Source organism: Taeniopygia guttata, chromosome 8 (genome assembly GCF_048771995.1).
Source record: "Taeniopygia guttata chromosome 8, bTaeGut7.mat, whole genome shotgun sequence".
Classification (NCBI taxonomy): Eukaryota; Metazoa; Chordata; class Aves; order Passeriformes; family Estrildidae; genus Taeniopygia; species Taeniopygia guttata.
The window spans coordinates 23,923,522-23,949,014 of NC_133033.1; the positions used below are offsets into that span (position 1 = coordinate 23,923,522).

The 25,493-nt window shown below is 42.8% G+C and overlaps 1 protein-coding gene across 2 annotated transcripts in view; it reads left to right on the forward strand.

Moving 5' to 3' along the window:
- Positions 1 to 25,493, forward strand: part of C8H1orf21 (chromosome 8 C1orf21 homolog) — a 105,550-nt gene that overhangs the window by 54,074 nt on the left and 25,983 nt on the right. For both annotated transcript variants that reach the window (XM_030279462.4, XM_072932693.1), the window contains exon 3: positions 8,058 to 8,152. In XM_030279462.4, the coding sequence (XP_030135322.1) occupies positions 8,058 to 8,152 (95 nt within the window). The remainder of the gene's footprint in view (positions 1 to 8,057; positions 8,153 to 25,493) is intronic.

The window sequence follows — 25,493 nt, forward strand, 5'->3', positions numbered from 1 at the left end:
GCTTGGACTAGATGACAGCTCAAAATGTAGAGTAGCCTTGGGGACTTTTTGACCAAGAAGATACCAAGCAGTGGAAGCAATCAAGAAGAAAAAACAAGTGGAGGGAACTAAGAAGGAACCAAGTGAAGGTGGGAGCAAGTAACCCCCATCCTCGATTTGGCTGCACATCTCCTGCTGTGACAGCTGGTGTACAGTGGTTTGTTTCTGCCAGTCACATGCCAAATCTGAAAATCAAACCTATAGATTTAAACAAGGGAGATAATTATGACTTCATCATCACCTGCCACCTTTAAACTGGGGGGAAAGTTGTCAGGAAACCCAGGATGCACAAACTGAGGCACCCGAGGAGTGGCAGCAGCACAGGGGTTGGGAGAGGCTTTCTGCCACAGGCAGACATCAGGCTGGGAGAGAACAGAGTTACCAAGGGATGGAGAGCTGTGAGCAGCTCTGGGAACTGCTGACAGCACTGCTGAGGGGTGGGCTAATCCAGAAACAGGAGGGTTTGTGCTTCTCCAGCAGCAAACATCAAGATCATGTCCAGGACAGTTAATGGAGTTGTGTTCTGCCAGACCTGTCGGCCTTAGGGATGGATTGCTGCTGAAAGATGTCATGGTTTGGGCCTGCAGGAGGGAGGTTTGGCAAAATAGAAGGGGAATTGCTGATTTTTTTCAGGTAGGCATCACCCTTGAGGGAGTTAATGTTTCATGGAGCGCTGGATATGCCATAGGGCTGCTGGATAGCTTAGAAAAGAGCTACCCCTGTCTCGCTGAATGTCCTTCCAGTTCTGCAGGAATCCTCCATTTAGGAACTGGCTTTTGTTACACTGAGTGTCTCAATCCCTTTTTCTCCTCCAAAAACCAGCCCTCTTGGTCACATCTGCCTTGTGCAGAAGCAGCCGTTGGCGTTCCTTGGGTCCATGTCGGGGTTGTGTAGGAAGAAGGAAAAGTGCTTGAGGGTGGTCTTTGCAGATGTGCTGCAATCTGTGTGGTGTGTTGATTTTTAAAGAGCTGTTCTGTCAGAGGATTTAGATTTTGCTGGCAGAATTGGTGTGTTGCTCATGCACCTGTTCTCTGTTTAGTATCTGGTGGTGTCCACTGCCGCGACTCCCAGCAGTGGCTGTATTTTTAGATTGGATTAGGGTAAGGTAAATTAATTTGGGAAATCTGAATGAGCGTTTTCAGATAATCCTTTGAGAAAAATGGGTTGGCTTATTTCCTAAGCTATTTTTATTATTCTGTTCATGTTAGTAAAACCATGATCACTTGGATCAGGAATTGCCTGTGAATTGATAGCTTTGAGGGTTGGTAATGGAGGAAAACAACAGACTGCTCACCCAATATTGGTTGGCCTCCAATGAAATTTCATTCCCAGCCCACATTCAAGTGTATCAGAAACCCACCCCCACAACTGAGTAAATTCTTTAACCCTTCAGACCCGAATGAGCCATAGAGCTGCTGCTTTCTGTGAGTGCTTGAAGCTGGACCTAAGAAGATAACTTAGATATCCTCCATTTCTTAACATTTAGTTCAAGAAATATTAATTTGCAGGATTTCTGCAACTACTTTCTCTGACTGTTGACGTTTTTTGGGATTTTTGGCCTAACTTCTGTGGCATCCAGGCAGTTGATAACCACATGCATAACAGGGTTGGAATAACTTGAGTAGCTCATCTCACCCTTCAGATACACATGAACCCATGGCACTCAAGGCTGATGACTCAGGTGCTGGAAACTGCAGCCACCCAAACAATCTAATTCTGCTCCTTCTCTGTCCTGGTGGTCTGTGATCTTGTTTTTGACCCTGATGTGTAGCCTGGCTCTTCTTAGAGCCCAGCCCACCACTGCTCGTGTCCTCCCAGTGCAGCTGTGGGTCTTGGAGTGTTCCTCCTTCCCAGTGGCACTGGAGGTGGGCTCCAGGAGAGCTGCATCCAGCTCCAGCATCCCAGCACAGGCAGGACATGGAGCTGTTGGAGCCAGTCCTGAGGATGGTCAGAGGGATGGAGCAGCTGTGAGGGAAGGCTGTGAGAATTAGGATTGTTCAGCCTGGAGAAGAGAAGCTTCAGGCCTTCCATTAGCCTTCCAGTACCTGAAGGGAGCTGACAAAAAAGATGGAGTGACTGTTTACAAAAAGTGGCGTGACAGGACAAGGGGGAATGGCTTCCCACTGCCAGAGGGCAGGATTAAATGGGATATTGGGAAGGAATTGTTCCCTGTGAGGGTGGGCAGGCCCTGGCACAGAGTGCCCAGAGAAGCTGTGGCTGCCCCCGGATCCCTGGAATTGTTCAAGACCAAGCTGGACAGGGTTTGGAGCAACTTGGGCTAGTGGAAGGTGTCCCTGCCCATGGCAGGGCTGGAATTGGATGATTTTTAAGATCCCTTCCCATCCAAACCATTCTGGGACGTTTGGCATGTTCTGTGCTCAGCATTTAAGTGGCTCACCTGCTGCTCTACGTTTCAGTTAAATTGCATCAAAATCTCTTACGGTTCTTAACAAATATTTTTAGAAAAAGTGATTCAGTCCTTTATCTAAATATAGCTTTGAGCTTTCAAGCCTTTGGGAGAGGGGAGCATGTGGAGCTTTGATCTGTGGCATTCGCAGCAGTAGGAGCACTTTCTGCACCTGGCAGAGCTAAGTGCAGTGCAGAGGAATTTGTTGGACAGAAAGCTCCTATTTTACAGAACAGACATGTGGTTTAGTATGGATGGAGGATAAATCTTGGCATGTTATGTGATAGAAAGGCAAGAGAAACTGCAGAAAAATATGTGGCACGGGAAAATGAAGGTGTGTTTAGAAATTTCCCTCTTGGTGGTAACCCTGAAGTACCACTCACCTCTTGCCTGATACTTGATATCTTGCTAAAAATAGAGAAGAGGCTCACCCATCATCCCTCTTGATGACAGTGGAACCAAATCCGTTTGTCCTTAAATGTCTGAAATGGGAATGCAATGAAAATCAGCATTATATTTATTTACTTATTTAAAGGCTCGCTGTTTAACCAAATATTTCTCTGAAAGTCACAGTGACTCTAGATATATTTGACAAAGTTATGCTTTTTTCTGGTGTTGCTCTTTCCTTTAAACTGAGCTAGAATTGATGTCATTGCCCATATTCCTGTGGTAAAGGCACTTACAGCCGTGTCTGTGAGTGCTGAAGACATTTTTCTCATGGGAACCACCACAGTTCTGTGCCCCCCACCCAGTAATTGTTTCAATATTCTAAGTTGATATGCTCATTTATCACTGAAATTGTTATTAATGAGTGCTGGTTTTTCTTTGTCACATTGCCATGGCAACTGGGTGACATGTTTGAGTGGAATTATCTGTTTCCAGATGGAGATCTTCATTCATAAGATTTGCCTGCTGAGAATTTTTGCAGCATATTCAACTTCAAAATTCTTCCTGCCTGTGCCTTTCCACAGTTTGGAGCTAGAAGCATTCCTGCTTTCTGGTTTATATCCTGTGATTTTGTGGTGGGTGTTATGCTCGCAGTATTTCTGTCTTTTGTGGTTCATTTGTGTTGTTTCTCTTTCAATTTAATTGAGTTGCTTTTCTTCAACTCAGGATTTGCTATGACAGTCCTGTAAAGCCATTCCTCCCCCATATGAGTTATTGGAAATTTTCTCATTTTATATAATACACCACACAACAGAAGAGAGGACTTGATTTTGTTTTTACTCCTGAAAGGAGCATAAGGATGCATTTCTCTTTATATATTTGATATATCACATTCTGAGTGGTAGTTTTCGAATTTATTTATCTTATTCACCACTTGATTTTTGGTTCTATACAAGAAAGAAGCATAAATATTTTTCACCTTTCTTTTTGATATAAAACTGTATTTAAGAAAAAGACCAAGGTAAATAGGCATAGAGTACAAATTTCCTTTATCCTGAACTTCTTACAGTTTTAGAGATCTTGTTGGCTGCCAGACTTAATGAGGTCCTGCTGGATTTCAGTCAATATTTCAGGATTTCTCTGGATTTGTTTCTGATCACTTAGACCAAATTACCTCAAAATGCTGTCAGTAGAAATCAGAAGGTAAAACTTAAAAGATGGTTTTCATAATCCTTTACTTCTTCAACTCCAAGTCATTCTTAACTTATTGACCAAAACCAGTTTGATGGTTTTTTTTGCACATACCTACAGGAAAGGTATTAAGGGCTCATCATCCAACCTGTTTTTTATCTAATTTTCATATTTACCTCAGACTATTAATGACCGTGCACCCCATGATCTGCTTCAAGGTCTGTGTTGCATAAACATCCCTTTTGCACTTGCAGTGCTCTCATCCTGACAGTAAGTTTTGAGCAAGAACAATCTCATAAATAGCTCAGAATCTGAAGTTTCTGAACTCCTTACCTTACACATAAGGTGTATACACATATGTGGTAGGTGACTATAGATATGTGTAAGGTATCTATAGAAGACAAATTTTGTCTTCACCTAGTAAAAAAAAAAGTCTGTATATCATCGTGTCCTCCCAAAAATAACATAATGCAGCGCAAGACCCATCTTCTGAAAATAATTATCATATTTTAGTTCGTATATTTGAAATAAAGGCTGTTATCTTACCTATGAATAAGGCTTTCTGTTACACCAGCAAACAGGGTCCTCCCTGGCTGTATAATTCTGTATAATTACTTAGCTGTTCTTTTCCCTTGCAAAGCAGAATCATATCTATTTATACCTCCCTCCAGCAAGTGACTACTCAATACTCAGAAATGTTTCCAATATATTATGTCAGTCCTCCTTGTTTTAAGGGAATTATTTTGCCTGTGATAGGGAACTAGGAGACCTTATGAGTAATGATGTTGCTTCAAATGTAACGAATCTCTGATCTGCTCCCTTCATTTCTGTGTGTAGCTGATAAAACAGTTGTTATGACTCAGTTATTAACCAAAATGAAGTTGATCCCTGGCTTTCCACAGGCCAGTGCTGCATTTGCCTTTTGGTCTCACCGTGGTGCATGCACGGCTTGCCCAGAGCCCCTGGGGTTGCTGGAGCTGGGACCTGCCTGGAGCTCCAGGCTGTTCATCACTCCCTGGGGCACTGAGTGCCAGCCCCTCAACCCCTTCTCCACTGGGGCTCATCCCAGGAGATAATCTGTTGGCCTGTAAAGCATATCCTCAGCTTTAGATTATGTCAAAGCTTTATTGCTTTAGGAGCAGAGATTTCTTCTGCTCAAACAGATACCATCTATTAGAGGCAGGACATTTGTATTAATTTTCTAAGACACTTCCTATTACGAGGCTGATTCTGCCAGCATCTGCAGGGGCGTCCTGATTTTTTTATCTGTATCCACAGAATCACAGGATGGTTTGGGTAGGAAATGATCTTAAAGCCCATCCAGTTCCAGCCCCCTGCCATGGGCAGGGACACCTTCCACCAGCCCAGGTTGCTCTAAGCCCCATCCAACCTGGCCTTTGACAATTCCAGGGATCCAGGGGCAGCCACAGCTGCTCTGGGCATCCTGTGCCAGGGCCTGCCCACCCTGACAGAGAACAATTCCTTCCCAATATTCCATTTAACCCTGCCCTCTGGTAGTGAGAAGCCACTCTCCTAAGGAGATATTGGATTTCTCCAAAGTAAGACTTGCTGTTTGCTGTGGTGGATTCAACTTGTCCAGAAAATGTTATGAAAAATGACTGGTTTATTTTTCAAAACCTTCTTGCTGCTGCATTTCTTGGGCATAAAGTATGCAGTTGTCTGCACTTCTGCACTTGGTAGGATGGAGGGGAGAGTAGCACCAGCTGTGCCAAAGATAACCGAATACTTATTGTATCAGCAGGAGAGTACTGAAGTTTACTAACACTGTTGGAAATAGCTCTGGAAGTATCATAAGAAATCTCTGCAAAGTTTTCTGCCACCTCTTCAAAGCTACTTGATGTATCTGACAAACAAAGCAGCATTTGAAGGCTCTGTGCCCATGTCCATTATGAATTTAAAATTTTTGACCTCTAGGAAGACTCTGTCCTGTCCAGATGTATCAGAATTTCACATGTCAGTCTGATTATCCTGGCTATCAGTCAGGGACTCCTCAGTGCCCTGGTTCACTTGCTCCAAGAGCTGATGTGTCCAAGGAAGCATCCCTCCTGTACCATCTCCACAGAATCAGCTGCTGCCTGGATGTGGTGTTTGATCACAATTAGTCTCTTGGAATAAGCAGCAGACACATTTCAGGGTTATTTTTGTCATGGAACGTCAGCCCCTCCATACCTTCCTTGTTTTTCACAAGGCTGGGCTGAACTTCCTCTTTCCTCCAGTGCCCCTGGACTGGCTGTGGTTGGGAAATGTCCTCTGGGCTGCTTTCTCTTGCTCATCTGTTTCCCCATTCAGATCCCTGCGTGCCTCTGTGGGAGTTTGATGCTTTTTCTGCGTGTGGGTTTTATTGCTAATCACAACACAGAGCACTGAGGCAGGGAGGAAAATATAAGTTAGATAATTACAGTCAATCAACTATTTCTAATTCCCAGGCTTTATTGTGTTCAGCCCTTTTGGGCTTATGAATTGTCATCTCCAGACTAGCTGAATTACACTGGAAAAAAAGAAGAAAAATCCTCAGAGTGGTTCATATTTACCAGTCTGATAATACTGTCTTAAGTTTTTCCATCTGATTTGAGGCTTTGTGTCTGAGATGCTTCTATTTGATAGATTCACTTTATTTGAACTCTGTAATAAAGAAAATGTATAGCTGTGGACTAGACTAAATGCAAAACCATAATGCATTTTTTAAAATAAGATTGTTTTTTGAAACAAGTTTATTTAAAAAGTAAGCTGTATTTTTCAAAGCAAGGCTTATTTAACTTCCAGACTCTGTGATTAACAGTTTCCTGAAAACAGCTTTGTCTAAATAATATTGATTCTTTTTTTAGCAATACAGTAACCCAGAAAAATCTATCTGGGCTTTGTTTTTCCCTTAGTAGAACTGAGAGGAATTGCTTGAAAACCCAAAGAAAAGGAGGAAAGTTTGTGCAGTGTCTTCTAATTTGTCATGGTTTTGCCCTTTATTCCGAGCGTACTGTGTCTCATTTCACTTTGTATTAATAATTTCCACCTTTATGGGATGGAGTTTCTCTTCTGCATTGTTTATCCTGGCTAGAGGAGGGTGGATGCACAACTTTGGGTGTTTTTTCCAATAGATTCACAGGCTGCAAAGATAACCAGAGCAAAATGTGGCTGAGCAAGGGCAGTGTTGGTCCTGCAAGAACTGGATTCACAGACTGTGGGGAAGAATCATTCTTCCTGAAATCCCATCTTGTCCTACCAAGGAAAAAAATCCCTTGTTGGACCTTTGGGTTTACTATGGTATAGCACCTGAATTTTAGGTAACATTTCCATACTAGCATTAGAGCTGGGAATTCTAGTGTTTGAAGAGCTGATAAATATTGAGGATAAACCAAGAATCTTACTTTTCTCACTTATTTTCAGGCTGCATTTCTGTCTGGGTAACATTTGTGTGCAGGAAAAAATAGTGGTTGGTGGGGAAGTGGGAAGAGGAAGATGATCAGCATGGGGCATTTTCTCCAGAAATCATTCTATGACTGTGCATTGTGTCATTAGGAAAAACTAAATTTAAAAAAAGACAAAGTGATTATAGTGTGGGTTGGCCTTTTTCCAGTTTTTAACCTATATTTTCAGAATCCTCCATCAGCTTTGCTGTGCAGGGAGTGCCCATGAGCAGCCTTCTCTCAAGCAGCCATTGTCCACAGACACTGTCCACTGAGAATGAATAGCCAGGGAGGGTGCAGGAGCAAAGAACTTGTATGTATTGAACATATTAAACAGAGAACTAGGGATCTGGGAAAGACTACACACCAGACATCCCTGTTTCCTGGTGCCATGGCTATACTAGACCAGAGAGCTACTGCAATTCTTATTGAAACTTTAGGCAGGAGAAATTCCCTTTGTATTTGAAAATATATACATGTAATTTTTAGCTGCTTTGCTTAACTAGGGTCTATTCTAGTCAGCTGTTTTGGTTTTAGTTTGGTTTTTATCCCAGCTGCTGAACTACACTGGTTCAAAATTTTTTTTTCTTTTTTTTTTTCTTGGTGCTCAGATGAGTATAGGATCAAACCAGTGGAAGAGGTCAAATACATGAAAAATGGGGGAGAAGATGATCAGAAAATAGCAGCCAGGAACCAAGAAAACTTGGTAAGGATTGAACTTATCACTTCTCTAATGAACTAACGTGGCTCTGCTTTTGTAATGGGATATGCAGCGTGCAGCACCCTCCAGCTCCAGCTTATGCGCGGCAAGAGGATTTTCTCCAGAATGTCACAACTCCCTGCAAAGCTCTCATGGAAGGTGCAAAATACAACTTTTTCCTGCTTGTCTTTCTGAATTAGACTCTACTTGATCTTGGAGTGAGTGCCTCCATGATTGTAAGTCACTCCCCTCCCTTGCAGATCCAAAAATACTCTTTATTTGGAAATGTGTGTGTCTGTGTTACAAACGAGCTGGAGTAAAACAGCACTTCTCTGCCATTAAGAAAATGACCTACTTATGTAGATACTTGCTGGTTTTCTGTATTTTAATATTCCCAGGGAAGGCAGTTTGGAACAGAAAAAAAAAAAATTCATAACACAGCAGTCACAAAAAACATGTGTGTTTCTTTTGCCCCGATTTGAGCACTTTGGCAGCTCGTAGTTCCATTAAGGGAAGGCAATCACAAATAAACTCTTAGGACTACTTGAAGTAGTTAAGATGCTGTTGAAGCAGCTTAAAAATCACGGTTGAGTCACCTCTGGCATTTCTGAAAACTTGTTTCTTCTCTTCTAAAGCTGAAGGACATAGGTTTTCTTATTGGCTGGCTGAGGCTTTGACCAGTTGAAGTTTTCAAAGACATCCCACAATTCTCATTGTTGGGTGAAGTTTTCACATCTGGTTCCACTCATTCAGTGCAGCTTTTCTTCCCATAGAATGATTGGGTTTTCCCCCCTCCATCTGTAGGTCCAGAGGGGAAGCAGCAGCAGCAGATTCCAGTGGAACCGTAACCATTATCATCAGCTGAGGATTTGCTTTTTGCCATTATTGGGCAGCTGTAGAAAAAGCCACTGTTTGGGATTTTTTACTTTTGATGAATATGTGAGCTCCAGCAACTCGGCTACTTTGTATTTCCTCTCCAAGACACACATACTTCCATTACACAACTACAGGTGCATTCCTGTAGCAAATGGAGCTTATTTTGCTGCCCTATCCTGTGGCTCAGCAGCAGGCAATATGATTTCTTCTTCAACCTCTAGATCAGCCATTTGCTACCTGCTATTTGCTACCTGCACCTCCAATGGGTGGTGCAGCTTCAGCTTGGAGCAGGATTTAGAGGTTTTTAACAGGTTGTTGGGGAGTCCTGTGCAGGGCCAAGAGTTGGAGTCAGTGATCCCTGTGAGTCCGTTCCAGCTCTGGATATACTGTGATTCTCTGGTAGATTTTCAACTGGCCTTCAGCTGTAGTTAAATGAGAGTATTTGCAGAAGGTCCCATGTCCCTGGAATGACAGTGAGGAAGAGCTCGGGAAAGCTCAGGTCTGCTGGGGTGACACACCTGCTGAAGGTCTATTCAAAACCAGCTCAAGCTATTTTGCACTTTGGCTGGTGCTAGCTGTCTTGTACTACCCAAGTGTTCACCTGATTAAATGTAGGAAGAGCACAGTGCTTCTTATTTTATTATTGGTGGGTCATGTTTGATGGGAGCAGTGAGTTTGTTGGAAAATATAACAATAAGGATTTGGAAGGCTGGTAGCTCTTTTCTGTCAAGTTTATCATGAGAAAAAAAAAAGGCAATAACACAAGAAAGTCTTCAGCCAGACAGGATGGATATGCCTTAAAACAAAAACTGTCTTGCCCACCAAAAAGACTTTATTTTCCTTTTCCTCATCTTACTATAAGGAGATTACCTTGTCTGTAATATATGCAGCTTTTTAATCCTGGGAATTGTCAAGTCCTCATCACTTCTGGTTTATTTAAGGGGTTTCACTATTCGAGTTCTCCTTAGTAAACATGTTTTAGCTCACTACTTAGAAGAAGGGTTAAGCTTCCCATCACTGAGGCTTTAATTTCCTTAGCGTGTGAGAAGTTGGCAAGCACTTACATAATCCCATCTTCTCATCAGCCATTTCCAGGCAACTGAAATTTTAGGAACAAGAAAAGGTGGTGGTGGGAGAATTGACTGGCCCTTTTTCCTCCTCTCTTGTTTCTTAACCCCAATTTCCTTATTGTCACAGGGCTGCACATTCACATCCCCTTCAGAAACACAGCCCAGATGAGATGTGTAACCTCAGTGTCTGGGAGCTGCTCTGGGTGGGTTATCTTATCCCCTGATACTGGTGCTTGAATTATGTTATTCAGATGCCATTGGATTTTTCAATTCCATTATCATCTCTGTTACTTTTTTGAAGGTATTTTGAAGTCTTGCTAAAAAAAAAAAAAAAAAAAAATCTCAGCTCAAGTGAAAATAAACCTGCTTCCCTTTGTAGCTTAGGCTCTTTGATGTGCTGCCATCTCTGCCTTTGGTGCTGCAGTATTTCTGAGTCAGGGGGAAAGAAGATCACATGAGTAGATGAAGAGAATGGGAGGACATGGCAGTCATCAGGGAAGCTGTCATTTCACACTGGGTGCTGAGGTCAGAGTCCCAGGCTTTGATTCTGCTTGAGGTAGAGCCAGAGAAGGGCTGGTACACGTGTGGGTATCTGTGGGAGAGATGAGGTTCTGTCAGTGAATCACCACCTTCTCAGCTTCAACCTGAGGCTTAAGCAGGGCTCCAAACTTGAGCAGGTCTGGCATGGTAAAGCAGAAATGCTCCTAAGACACAGTGCCAGCAGGGATGGCTGTGCTAGGGCTGGCTGCCAGGGGAAACACAAGATGCTCCATGGGAAGACATTTTCTGCTGGAATCAAAGACCCCTTTGGATTAAAATGTAGGCTTTTGACAAGGGGGAAAAGAAATAAGGAGAGATAAACTGAGCTTGTTTTCCTGATGTTCCTTCCTATCCATAGGCCTGATTCACTTCTTTAGTCAGGTTGTTTCTCCAGTTCTTCACCTGCCACTGGGATCTCTCTGCTCCTGGTTTCATTCCAAGTACCTCTGACACCTTCCAGAGCATTTCCACTTTCAAATCAAAGCCAGAGTCATTGCCCTTGAGCTGGCAGTCCCACATCCCAGCCTGCAGAGTGGGAAGGGGATGTAGCAGGACTGGGCACTGCAGAGCTGGGACTACACTGGGTGCTGTCACTGCAGCACCTGCTTTGGTGGCTGCTCAGCTAAACCAGGGCTGTTTGGAGTCAGAACAGTGAAGAACTAGTAGATAGGTGAAAAAGGGAAGTAATTTGCACTACATATTAGATACGTTTTTAAATCACAAGCATTGGTTTGTGCATATATATATTTACCCACATGTAAGAAAACATGGGAGCTGTGCTAATTTTCAGGTGAGATGATGCATAGAAGGTAATGTGTGTGCTATTACTCCTAGAGGTAAATGGGCTGCTAGGATGGTTTTTTGTGAGTTCAGAAGCAGAAGGCCTGGCTGGGATGGTTTATTGGGTTCCTGGGCTTTGTCTCCATGCCCAGCTTGGTGCCAATGTGCCACATGTGGTGCTGAACTCCACCTTGTGTTAAAACTAAACTTCAGCTCCCCATGACTCCACAGTGGCTCCACAAAACCTCCCCTGCATTTCCCCATCTTCCTGGGGGAAGGTTTTATGCTAAGCCTTCTCCAAAACAAAGGGAGTTTTGCCAGCATTGAGTTTGCCACTCAGCAGATCTGGATGGGTTTTTTTTGACCCTAAGGATTAGCCAGAGCTAAGGGTGGATTTGTCACTGTGAAAGCTAAAATGCCACAACTCAGACAGTATTAATATTTTACAAGCAGGTGTGACCAAAATAAATAATATATTAATAAAGACCTATTAATTTCTTGTTTGGAAGGGACTGTGTAGCTCTACACCATCATGTTAAATATGCAGCCTTTTTAATTTAATTGTCCTCCTTTCCATATTCTCTCAGCACTCCTGGCTTCCCATTGTAAAATATTACTGCCAGAAAAGTTAAAATGAGAAGGTGTGTGGTATTCCTGCAGCTTAGCATTGCTTTGGTAAGCTTCAGGAACCGGGTCAATTTTCCTCTGAACTGGGCTGTCATAGTACAGATATCCCTGAAAATACCAAATCCCTAAAGCTGCATTTCTTTTCTCTTGGATAGTTATCTTGATATTTATTGCAGTTCAGGTTTTGGATGTGTTTATAACTTTTATTCATCATTTTCTGGGCTGCACTGGCATAAAAGGCCACTCACTGGGATTTTTATGCTTTGTTATCCAAACCCCCAAAACAATTAGATATAATCCTGCGTTTCATCCTGGAGCTCCGTAGTGAAATTGCATGTTAGAGCTTGAGATGAATTCCTGCTGGAGCTGGGAGAAAATTGCCTCTCTGTTACTCTTGCTACCTCTCACTCCACCTTTAATAACAATGTTTTGCTTTTTGTTTTACCCAATTTCCACAAATTTCCACTCCACTTACCTGCAAATGTGATTTTTGTCTCTCTTGAGCTTCTCAGCCCAGCTGCTGTTCTCCATTTGTCACCCAGCTCCACATTACTTGGAATTGCAAACGCCCCACCTCCCTAACTCTGTATTCAGCACCAGTTATCATTTTCTGCAGTGATTTGTTTAAAGTAGGCAGTAATATCTGATAGATGAAGTGTGTGAAATTAAAAGCCTGGCAGAAAACGCAGAATGAAACACCTTAATAACCATATAAAATGTAATATGTGAAAGGGAAGACCCCTATTTAAATGTATATATTATGCATAAGATGTAAAATGAATGTTTTAGATACATCAATCATAAATATTTTTGATGTGCAGTGCAAAGATTGGTATATGCTGAATTCCACATCAATTTAGGAAAATACATTTAAATTCTATTACCAACCTGCCCAATCTAGGTGCTAAAAAAAACTAAATAAAAAAGAAATAAGCCAGCTAAAAGAAATAGAGTAACCACCACTAAGTTTATCGGGGATATTTGTGGTGTTTTCCTTTCTACAGATGTAAAATACCACAAGGGCAAATTTAAGCATGGAAATATAATTAATTTGGTACTTTAAAATACTTAAAGCCTGTGTTGCTTATTGTTACTAGGTAAACCTTGAATTGCAGTGTTTTAAATGCATAACTGCATTTTTATTTCAGTACTGGTGCAGTACACTGGTGAAGAGCTTTGTAAAAACTGAAGTTAGCACATATTAATGCATATTCCGGTGTGAAGATTGCTGTCTCTAATGTTCTAATTATTTATTTTAAACCATTGTGCCATGGCAGTGTTTCAGAACACTGAACCATTTCAGGATAGAACTTGCTCATGCTCTGCTTATAAGGCGAAAGTAACCAAAAATGCCCAAGAGCCTTCATGCCCTTAGAAAAAAGAGGTTTTCCTGGGTTTTGTCTATCCTGAAGAGTTTGGGTGTGTTAAATCCTGTGCTGGCCCCTTGTTTCCTTTCCTTCCTGTGTGACATTCTCCAGGAGCTCTGTGCCACCAGCACGGGGTCAGCTCCAGTACAAGTGCTGGGGAAACTTCATCCTGTTGGTTCATTATCCACTGTAAAGGACGGATATCTAGAAATGTATTTTCTATACCTAAAGGAGAGGCTATTAATTTCTCTGTGTCTTGCCCCTCCCCTATTTTCCCATCTGCTTTCAGATCAGAGAATCTCAGGTAGGTTTAGGTTGGAAGGAGCTTAAAACTCATCCAGTGCCAGCCCCTGCTGTGGGCAGGGACACTTTCCACTAGCCCAGGTTGCTCCAAGAGCCATCCAAGCTGGCCTTGGGCACTTCCAGGGATGGAGCAACCTGTGCCAGGACCTCCCCACCTTCACAGGGAGGAGTTTCTGCTCAGTAACTCACCTAACCATGCACTCTGTGAGTTTAAAGCCATTTCCCCTTGTCTTCTCACTCCAGGCCCTTGTCCACATTCCCTCTCCAACTCTCCTGGAGCCTCTTTAAGTATGGAATACCAGTACATATAGTGTAGCATATGTATATATGTGTGTTTGTGTATTTATATATATACATATATATATATACACACACACACATAGCGTCAGCTTAATTAAATACTTGGAGATGTTGTTGGCTCTTGTGTTGGAATCCAGGCAGGGTGAAACCCACAAAAACACACAGCAAAATGCAGCTTGGGTCATTGTGGGAGGGGAAAAAGAAATTGAGATGCCCTTTTTCTTTGGTTCCTGGGGCGTAGGAGTGCTTAAAGGACAAAGTGAGCATCAGCAGATGTGCCTGGAGATGGGATAATGTGCAGAGGTGCCTGTGGTGTTCATCCATCCGGCTCCTGTGGTGCTGAGTTAGGAGAGAGCAGGGAATGGAGGGCTGCAGAGGCAGCCTGCTCCCCCACACGTTTTCCCCCAGGGACAGGCAGCCACTTTGCCCGGGTGCTGTGTCAGCCAAAGCCCAGGGCAGCTCCGTGGGAACAGGTCCCACAGGTTCTCACAGCCCAGCGTGGAGCTGCCCCACATCTGGACTCTCCTCCCTCCACTGGAAGAAGCAAACCACAAAAAACAAAAGCTGCTGCCACGAAAGTGCAGCTCTGGAATCAGTGAGTAAAGGGAAGGCAGGATTAAAATGCAGAAGTAAGTAGGTGAAGGAGGGAGGGGTGGAATACCGAGCTCCTTCTGCCCGAGGTGGCAGGGCTCACCCTGGGATACAGGAGGTGGGTGGGCTGGGCACCCCTGCCCCGGGCACCTGCGAGGGCAGAGCTGCTCTGAGCAGTGCTGGGACAGAGAGGGCAGAGCAGGGGCTGGCCCCCACTGGGGGAAGGTGCATTCCAGATCCATGGAGGAAAACACCTTTGCAGTTTTGGATAGCTGGTACCCCATCCCTGAAAGTGCCCAAGGCCAGGTCGGATGGGACTTGGGGCAGCTGGTGATAGTGGAAGGTGTCCCTGCCCATGGCAGGGGGTGGGACTGGGATGAGCTTTGAGGTCCCTTCCAACACAAACCTTTGTAGGATACTAAGAGAAATTTGACATTCTACTTCTATAAGATGGTAACTAGAAAAAACTCAGTGGGAATATACAGTTTTTTCCTCCAGTCTTTGTTGACAGGGCCTGGGTCGGCGCATTTCACATTACATACCATCCAAGGTTCCCTTCCTCAGAGAAATGAGAACTATAGAATCATCCTTTGGATTTCTTTTTTTCCCTAGAGTCTGAGATCCTAAATGAATGCTGCCCTATCACTACTATCAGTACTAAGTAATTACAGCATTTCAATTTTCATAACCCAGCCTCTCCAGTGTTTTTTGCAGCTAAAATAGAAGTGCACAGAAAGGACATTGCTACTGGAGCCAGTTATATTAAACACTGTGCAATTTGCTCATTTCCATATTGCTCATTTCATTTCAAATCTGCATTGATATTCTTCAAAGAATGGTTTCTCATAATGAATTTATGACAGTTTTAGCTCATTTCTTTTACGGGTCACTACATATTATAGAGACATCAAAGTAAATGATTGCACTGGATATTAATATTCTTCTTCTGGATTCCATTAAAATGGTTCTGGTGAAGTATTCATTTTTTCCTCCAGTATTTAATTTTGAAAATTTAGAAGATAAATTAACATCATTAATAAATATTTTTAGCAAGTCAGAAAATCATAAAAAAGTTGTTTTACTCCAGGTGCATTGCCTCAGACCAGACCCTGTTTCCTTCTTTCTGTTTTGTTGAATAAATCTGCACAGTGCCCTATGGAGAGGTAGAATGATGCGATTTTTCAAGTTCTTGATGAATGTGATTTTAAAGTATAAAGTTTAAAAATATATAATGCTATTTCTTTCAAAGTGTATTGAAATAACAGTGTCCAGGAGCAACGTGTAATTGCAGGCTTGATGGTGGAGAAAATGTAGCAGTGATGGGCAGCTCTCAGGAACATGGTTCAGGACCAGCCCACATTGCTGGTGGAAAGGATTCTTGCAAAATCTTCAGAGACATTCCCACTGTCACTTGTGGAAGCAGATAATTTTCCATACAGGTTGTGTTGTTTCCATGCCTGTATCATTTTAATAGGTGAGTTTCTGCCTGGGGTTTCCCCCCGCTCCCCACCTCTCTGGGAAAGCTGATGCTTTTGAGGAGGATGGACACAGACAGCATTTGGTGAAACAGGAGTCAGCAGTCATGGCAAGGTGGCAAGGTCTTGATTTATGAGTTTCTTCCACAATTGTGAGATCCAGGAACCTTCAGATTATTTTTTATTCTTTTTACTTTTTTAAAAGAACATTAGCGTCTCCACACTTGCAGAACTGAAGCTTTAAGAAAAATGAGCTGTAGGATTTTGCAAGCTGTCAGCAAGAGAAGCTCTCTGTACCCTCTGTTTGGTACTTGCTATTCAGCAATTGCCTAGTAGGTGTTAATTATTAACTCTCCTGTTTTGGAACAGAGGATGAGGCAAGATACAGGCAGAGTGGGTCATGCAGAAATACCTAAAATCATCAGAAGTCACTGATAGAGACTGAAGCTGTAAATCCAGGCAGCTGCTATGGCCTGAGAGTCCCACTCCTGACCACTGGTGAGCTGTGATCTCCTGACCTCCTTGTGATAGTGGCAAAGTACTTCAGCCTTTCATCTGTTCACATTTAATTTTAGATATAATGTGGTCTGCTCACACTATTTTTAGGGACTCCTTGAGTCAGAGTGGTTGTAGTGGAAATGTAGGGTCTGGGATATCCCTGTCTGGTGAGGTGCTAATTTCAGACTATTGCAGAGCATGGAGATAACAACAAATTCATCCATTCATTAGATGATTACCTGTACAGCCTTGGTGATCTCTCAGTTTCAGTGTGAATACGGTATTATTGCATCTGGAAAAGGGAGGGAGGGATGTGCCATTTTAGACCCCAAACCAATACAAATGTGGTGCCTGGGGATGTGGTTAGTGGTGGCATTGGCAATGCTGAGTCAACAGTTGGACTAGGGATCTTAGAGGGATTTTCCTGGTTCTGTACATTTATTAATTTTGGTGTTTTGAAGCAGAGGTGAAGCCCTTGGAAGGATGTGCCTTTCGGGGCTGATTTCGGGTAGATCCTTTGCACAGTTGCTGTGTTTTGGCTGGAACTTGTTTATACTGCAGGTATTTTTTTCAGTAGAAAGTGTTTTCTTTTGCAAGCTTTCCTAACTGATGTCTTTGAAGGGCAGTTAAAGGAGGTGAACTTGAAGCTGGTCAAATGAAAAATGTGAAGATCTCCAGCACCTAGTTTTGGGGATTTAACCATAAAATCTCAGATTTGAGCTGGAAGGGACCTTAAAGCAGTCCAGAGCCCAAAGAGGAATGTATGTTAGTGGGAGTTAAGTGACCATCCCAGGAAGAGGGGTAAGGAGGGAAGGAGGGGTAAAGAAGGAAGGGAAAAATGTGACAAGAAAGGGAAAAAGGAGCAGAAGCACCACTAGGCAAGGTGAGAAGAGACTCAGAGGGCTCACTGCAGCACTGAAATTCTCTTCTTGCCATGAACAGCACATGATAGCAGTGTGTTGCATAATCCAGAGTTGTCATTATTTGACAATGTTCTAACTTATTTTTTCAAATGAATGTTTTCAGCTTTGAATTTGCCTCTATTTTTTTAAAAGCCCTGTTGCTCCACTGTTCTGGGATTAGAAAATCAGGAGCTCCCAGTCCACTTTGTGCCATTATTGTTTTAAAATAACTTAGGTTTTGTCTCCTGTTTTACACCAAAAATGCCATTTTTCTCCAATGCAATCCACATGAGGCTTTTCTCATCACCTAAATTATTTTAGTTTGGTTTTTTTCCCCCCATTCATCCTGGTTATTTAGTAAGAAATGTTAAAAAATACCTTTATAGGCAACATAATCTAGAAGATCCAAGAGTGAAGAGTACTCCCAGGAGCACAAGTTGTATCACTGGTTATTTAACTAAGCTTCAAGTAGACAATGTCTGTTGTGCTAAAGGAGCATGAAATGTAACTTTCCTGTTTCAATAGTCACTGCTTTGGTTAGCTTTCCATCTCTTAGGCAATTTTATGCTCACATCATCTTTGAGGAGGAGCATTCCCACCACTTCAAGCTGGAGTTTTGTGTTTGCTTGTTCCATATTTTGGTTGTACTTCACCACTAGATGTGGGAAGGTGGGAAGTGTTTCACGTTTGTCATGGAGAAAATGGTGTTTTGCTCAAAATTACTTGAAACTATGGTGAACATTTTTCAGTGGACTTCTTTTCGTCTTAATTCTTCCAGGGAAATGCAGGGTCTGGGCAAGGGCTGGGCTACCCAGGCTTAGGCTTTTTGGGATGTGAGGGCACACATTGGCAGGAGAGATCTTGATTTAGTGGTGTCCTCTGTAGAGAAAGGGAAAGAGAGCTGCTGGGGAAGCTCATTAGCTGCATTAACAGGTCCTTTAGCTCTTTAGCCTTAATTGCTGTGTGCTCAGGGTGGCAGGATTGGCAGATCCAGGTTTCCCGAGGACCTGGTGTGAACTCGGGATGCCTCACTCAGCTGTGTGCATGTTCTGGGAGCTCTGGGAAGGGCACAGCAGCCTCACCCACAGCCTGCCCAGGCTCTGTGCTGCTCTGTGCTGTGCAGCCGTGCTCACAGATGAGAGAGGGGATTTATCCCTGGTGGCAGATTAAAGCAGGATGGGTATTCAGCTCCCCCCACCCCGCCCCAGGAAAAAAGGGCTGGGGTGCCTCTAGCTGAACTAGAGGTGCTTCAGCTACCTCCAGGAATAAAACAGGGAGTGTATCCATCCTTCTGTATTGTGTATTCCTACACCAGGGCTGGAAGGAGCTCAGCCTTGTCTGTTTTTCACTATAATTGAGCTTTTGGACTTTGGTTGTTTCCCTTTTATTTTGTGGATAGCCAAGACCAGCTGCTCTGCAGGCAGCTGGGAGACTCAAATGTGTGTTGGAAGGGATTTCTGCATTTCAGCTGGTGGAAAGAAGAGTTAAGAAATTGGACTGGGAGGAGGGGAAACAATGCAAGAGTATAACATTCAAGAGTTCAGGATTTTTTAAAGTAAGAAGTCAGGGATGGAAAGAAAATCTCTATGGAAATAAGTATATGCCAGTAAAGGCAAGTACTTCAATATTCTGAAAATCTGAGCAGATAATTCAGACTCTTGTGCGTAGAGTTTGGAGTTACATCTGGATATGTTAAAAAAGTCTCCTGAATAATTTATGAATAATTTCTAATAGAAAGCAGTGGTTTATACAGATACCAAAGTAATACTGATGTAAGGTAATATGCAATTTCATGTTTGTTCCCACTGAGAAGAAAAGAAGAAAATACTTTTTTTTTTTCTTTCTTTCTTTAAAGTGTTTGTTTCTTGCTCCTGGAAGAAGCAGTGTTGGAACTCAAACAGAGCTCTCGGTGCTCTGCTTTCATCTCCCACATTTGGTCTGTGTGGACCATGTGCTGCTCTATCTAATATGTAATCTTTCCATGGGATACCATCAAAGACAGGCAGCTTAAAATAAAAAATTAAGCCAACAGATAATCTCTGCATGGGAACACAAAGCCAGTGCTTCTTAATAAGGTAATCATATTATAATTGTGTGTGTGTGTATATATGTATTTAAATGCAGTTTGTATTGTAGCAGCACCTGAAGGCAAGTGTTGGGAATCAGGAGCAGCTGCTCTGCCTGCGAACACAGCAAGAATGGTCTCACATAGTACCAATGCTTCCCCAGAATTTTATCCAAACGGGTGCTTTTGTTCCACAGTCTTTGTTCTTCCAGGACAGTGAGCTGGGGGGAGTTTGCAAAGCCCAGGGTGTTAAAAAAAAAAAGGTACAACCTGGTGAGGGGAAAGTTTTGTGACACAGGGGTGTTGTGCTGTCCTCTTCCCCCAGTACGGGCCTGCAAGAGAGAGGGACCTGGCACTAGGGTCTGGAGTGACAAAAGTGAGGGGGAAGGGCCTTAAACTGCCAGAGGCCAGGGTTGGATTGGATATTAGGTAGAAATTCTTCCTGGTATGGGTTGCACAGAAAAACTTTGGCTGCCCTTGGATCCCTGGAAGTGTCCAAGGCCATGTTGGGCAGGGCTTGGAGCAACCTGGGCTGGTGGAAAGTGTCCCTCCCCATGCCAGGGGGTGGAATGAGATGGATTTTAAGGTGCTTTCCAACCCAAACTCTGTGATTCCGTGGACATTTGTATGTTGGGCTCCATGGTGTGGAGGGGCAGTTTGGGAGGGAGCGCTATCAAGCCTCCCTTTTCCCTTTGTTTTCTCCCTTCCTGTAGCCTTTCAAAGAAACAAAGCTGCTGCACAACAGAGGAGGGACAGATTTGGCTTTCAGGTGTGGTGGAACACAGAGGGTGTTTTGCTTGGAGCAATGCTGGTAGTGTGGCACTTCTGCTGAAATGCTGTGAGTTTGCCAGATAACCCTTTCCTTTTCATGGAATCATGGAATCACAGACTGGTTTGGGTGGGAAGAGACATTAAAGATGGTATAGTTCCACCCCTGCCTTGGGCAGGGACACCTTCCACTATCCCTGGTTACTCCAAGCCCTGTCCAACCTGGCCTTGGGCACTTCCAGGGATGGGGTGTCAGCAACTTCTCTGGCATCAGCAACTTCTCTGTGCAGTTGGAGAGCTCATTTCCTTAGACAAGCAATCACCTGAGCTAGGCATAGGAAATCTCAGCCATTTCAGCTGACTGGTGGGGCTCTGAAATAACCAGCTTCAAGTTGCTTCAGAGTGTCTAAGAGTGAGTCAAGGTCAAAACGTGCCTTACTTTTTTTTCATAAGGGCTTGGCTGCATTCACAGGTTTAGCAGCTTGTATATTTGTGGGATTTGTTGCTGTTGGAGATCTCCTGGCTCTCTAAGTCACTGCATCCTGCCCAGCTTTTCCAAAGAATAACATCCGCATGGGAACACTGCCTCTGAAGTGTTTACACTCATTTCCTTCCTGGGGAAAACATCCAGCACTGAAACGGGCCTTGGGTGATGGTGAGGAGACGGTGGCACATCTTTCCAGAGTACAGCTCGTTCTTAGCTGGTTGTGTATGGAGTTCTCTGCATCCTCTTTTCCTTTTCTTCATGAGAAAAGCAAGCAGAAATCTCTTCCTGAGCTAAGGCATCGCTCAGCCTCGCAGCAAAGCCAGCCAGGGCTGGCTGCCGGCCAAGCCTTCGCTCGCTGCAACCTGCACACCGTGTAATTCCTCTAAGAATAGCCCTAGTGATCCTAAAAAAAAAATAAAAAATCACAACATCAAAAAAAGGCTATTTTAGCAATGTATTCTCTTCATCCCTTCTGTGAAGCAGTGGAGCTTGGAGGGGATTTTTGCCCCCACACCCGTGTCCGTTCTTCCTCCCGCACTGAGCTGTCGCTAATGCCGAGAAATATTTTCGGACTTAATGCAGTGAGTCAGGGCTTAGCTGTAAATTGGTCATGGGATGGGAGGGATTCAGATTGTCTGTTACCCAGGGTCTGGTTTCAGCCATTTCGGTAACATGAGCAATTTCTCAACTGACGGTAATTAGACTCATAATTCTCTCTGAGATGATTTAAAGAGAGGATTAATTATAAAAGTTTCTCGGTGTTAGAACATGTTTCTTTAGTTAAAGTTTGGCATGCTTTCATTTTGTGATGAGCCTGAAAGAATGTTCCTCTACTTAGCATATCTAAATACACCATTCTGTCATGCTGTGTAAATACCCATATTTGTGAGTTTATCTAAACAAATCTCTTAAATGGGAAAAACACATAGAAGGCCCAAGAGCTGATTCAAGGGCTCGTGGAGTGGACTTGCATATTCCTTGTGGGCCTGGTTGGGTTTTGGTAACTGTTTTTCTGGCTGTACTTGATTTCTCACTAAAATAAACAAAACATAGTTTTTTCTATCTTCATTAGCAGATAAGTGAGCTGAGTACCCTGATGTGCTTCTCCTTTTGTCTCCCTAGACAGGAACTTTGCCAGGGCCAGCTCAGTGGGTTCTTGAGGGAGCTGGGGATTCAGTAGTCCCATGTTAAACCACCTCCTTTGGTTGTATTTCCTTAAAAAAATACGTAAAATTGTGAGGTGTGAAAAGAGCCAGTTCACATCAACCTCATCAGTCTGCCTTTTAGAAAACCTAAATAAAAGTGGTTGGGTGGGATTATGGAAGGCTTGGCTTAACTTGATGGTGTAGACTCACAAAAGGCTAGATGGTATGACACATCTTCTCTATGTTCCTTATTTTCCTGGGGGTAAATTCCAGCCTCTTCTCACAGCATAATAACAGAATATTCCCAGTTGGTATTTGAAAATCTTGTCCAAGCTTTCATTTTGTTCACTTTTTTACTTCATAAACCTATTTTCTTATGATTAAGTCACATAGCCAAATAGTGATGTCATTTTTCTTTTTGCTGTTCTACTTCTGTGAGTACTTTTAAAAAGATAAGAGATCCATATCTGGCTCCTTGGCTGCTGTGTTTGAAGTCTGTTTTTCTAGAAAAACATTGTGTTATTAGCTTGTCCTTGAGCTCTGGGAACAGAAAGTTGTTGGGGGCTTTTTGCTGGTAATAAATTTAGACATAGATTCATATCATTTGTTAATGTTTTTAATAACCTGACTCTCCAGATCTCCCTTGCTTTATGGCCTGTACTTATGACTCCTGCATTATGGATGCTGATGATTACTAAGAACATATTAGTTATTGAATTGATTTTATGAATGGTAGCATAGAGCATGAAGCAGAGTTCACTTAAGGAAATAAAACAAGGCAAACAGACTAAAATATTAACAATGTGTTTTGTGTCATGTGGCTTGTAATTCATTGAAACCCTTTTGTGAAGTGGTGCTTCAGCTTCAGTCACCCTCCAGTCCCCAGTGTCCCCAAACTTGGCCCAGTTACCTTTGAGACCAAATGTATTGGATCCACTTTGAGTTTGCAAGTGGTGACAGATTAATTTGGAAAGACAGATTGCAAACATGCAGCATGGGCCCGGTCTGAGTCATAAAAATGTAATGTATGGCTGGTGCAGAATGATAAAAATTCATATCAGGGGAACAGCTTAATTAACTATTCTTGATTAAAGTAATACAGTGTATGAATTTAATAGCTTGTCTTCAAAAGCAGAATGTGAAATCACTTACTACTTTGGTGTATCTTGCTGTCAAACAGGGAGCTGCCAGTGGTTCTTCGTGATTGAGTTCAGGGGAACTTAACACTGGTATGGGAGATACCAAATAATTATTCTGCTCTTGCTTCAAGCACATTGCCTTACATGAATAAAGAAGTTGTCAGGAACAAAGTTGTGGGAGTGGACCAGGAAAAGGACTGAGAATGCATGCAATAGGATTGATAGCTAGGAATAAGATTGATAGAGAAGGGAAGGCATGTTGGAATTGTGAAAAATACAGTGCAAGGGCTGGAGCTCTGCCATCATAGTATTAGTTAAACACTTTGCCATGTTGCTGATCCATTTATTGGTCCTTGGGGCGGTGGTAGGTATGGAGAGCAGGAGAACATCGTGTCTCACTGCTGTCACCTTGGAGGCTAGGAGCTCTAGTTCGTGGAAGGTTTTGTCCACTTCATGTGGAGGCGTTGTCATTCTTGTTCTTTGACACCTTCCTGGTGCCTGTAGCCAGGTCACTCTTTCTGCAGCCATCCCAGCTTCCAGATGCATCAGGATGAGGCCTAGCTTGGTTGCAAGAGCAGGATACTGATGGCTGGTGTCCAGCAAGCTTCTAGATCCTGTCCAGCAGAGTTACTGCATAAGCTAGTGCTTCCATGTTGGTTATTTTATTATTGATATATCAATGTATTATTGTATCCTGCTGGTTATTACCTAGGACTGGTGTACTACCTGGGACTTGGGCCTTGTTGGAATGATCTCCTGACTTTTTCATCTCTCCAAGTTGTCAAGATAACTTTGAATCCTGCAAAACTGAGCCTTTCCTGGCTTGGTATTCTCTGGGGTTTTGGAAAGCAGTTGTAGTCTCCGGTTTATTATTACTCATCATCCCAGTCCCTAGTGAAAATCCAGGACAGATACCAGCAAAATCCTACTTGATGTATTCCTCCATTTAAACAATGTTCCATTGTAAAGGACCTTCTTCTCAGCCAGCTTTGCCCTTTGGTATTAGTCAAAGCTTAGATTCAGCCACTCTGATCAATTAGCATGGATGTGTAAGTAGTCATTATATTATGTCAAAATGAGCTTGGAGAAGGGTTTCTCATCCTCTTTAAAACAGTACACAAATCCTGCTTTACATTTCTTCCAGAGTCAGTACCTTCAATATGTTTACACATGAACTCATCTGAAGAACTTTACTGATTCCAGTCATTGATAGTTTTCAGGGCATTTTTTCACTTTAGGTAGGTAAGTATTCTAGTTGGACAGCTGAGCATTGCTGATGCTTTACAGTAGGGTGGGTGAAAACAGGAACTTAGAGCAGCTTTCCTGGCTTGGAGGCTGGGCATCTGCACACCTGTGACTGAGCCAAGATACAGAATTTGGGTTTGCTCCTAATTTTTTTCCCGGTATAAGATGAAGAAATAATGTTCCTAAAGTTTTCCTGATTTGTTAGGTTTGCACGTGGGATTTACCTTGACTAATGTTACTGAATGTCTGGGTTCTGAATTAACACAGCAAAGAAATTTCCCTGGGAGATAACTCTTTTCTGCTGGTGTTTTTCTCCTGGGACCAGGGCTCACTGCAGCAGGTGGGCTGGCTGAAATGGACTGCCTGTGGCTGAAGATACTGTACTCGACAGTAAGGAAATATAAAGCCCAAACTTCTTAAGGGCATGTCTGTGTCAACACATTCTCCTTGGAGATACACGTGTTGCAGAAGTGGCTGCTGCAATTACACCTCATTATAAGACACCATGTTTTTGTATTTTATGAGTGCTTTGAAAAAATTAGCAAAGTCCATTAATGACATGGCTGGTGAACTCAGATTGCCTGACGATGCTGTTCTGTGCACACAGTGGAAAAATCGATCCATTTAATCCAAGGTGAAGCTGTCTGGCTCTCCAGAGGTGGAGGCTGCCTTGGTTGCTGAGGGCTGGAAATAATTGCCTCACACTAATTGAGTAACATGCAGCAATTGTGAGGCTGAATCTTCCAGACTGGTTTGACTCACAGGGGCTCAGTATCTAAATGAAGTGTATTTGTCATGCTGCAGTCCTATAGGTTTAAGAGTACTTGGATTCATTTGATCTGAGGCATTCCAACAATATTAAGTAAGTTCATTTTTTATTGTCCTTTGCGCCTTGTATTTTTCTGGCTGTAAAAGTCCAGCATCTTACTTTTTGGAAACTGAGCTGTGATACAACAAATATTTCTGGCCAGTATTTGTAGCTCTGGCAGGGCTTGAAGAATTCTTGGCTGGCTTTTACACCAGGCTGATAGCTGAGACCAAATAGAACAAGAAGCAGAGTACTGCATGTAGAATTAAATCATATTACTAGTTTTTTTATTAGTTTTCTTGTCTTGAAATTATTCACTGTATTCTGTTTTTTGTGATAAATAGTAACTCTACAGTGTTTA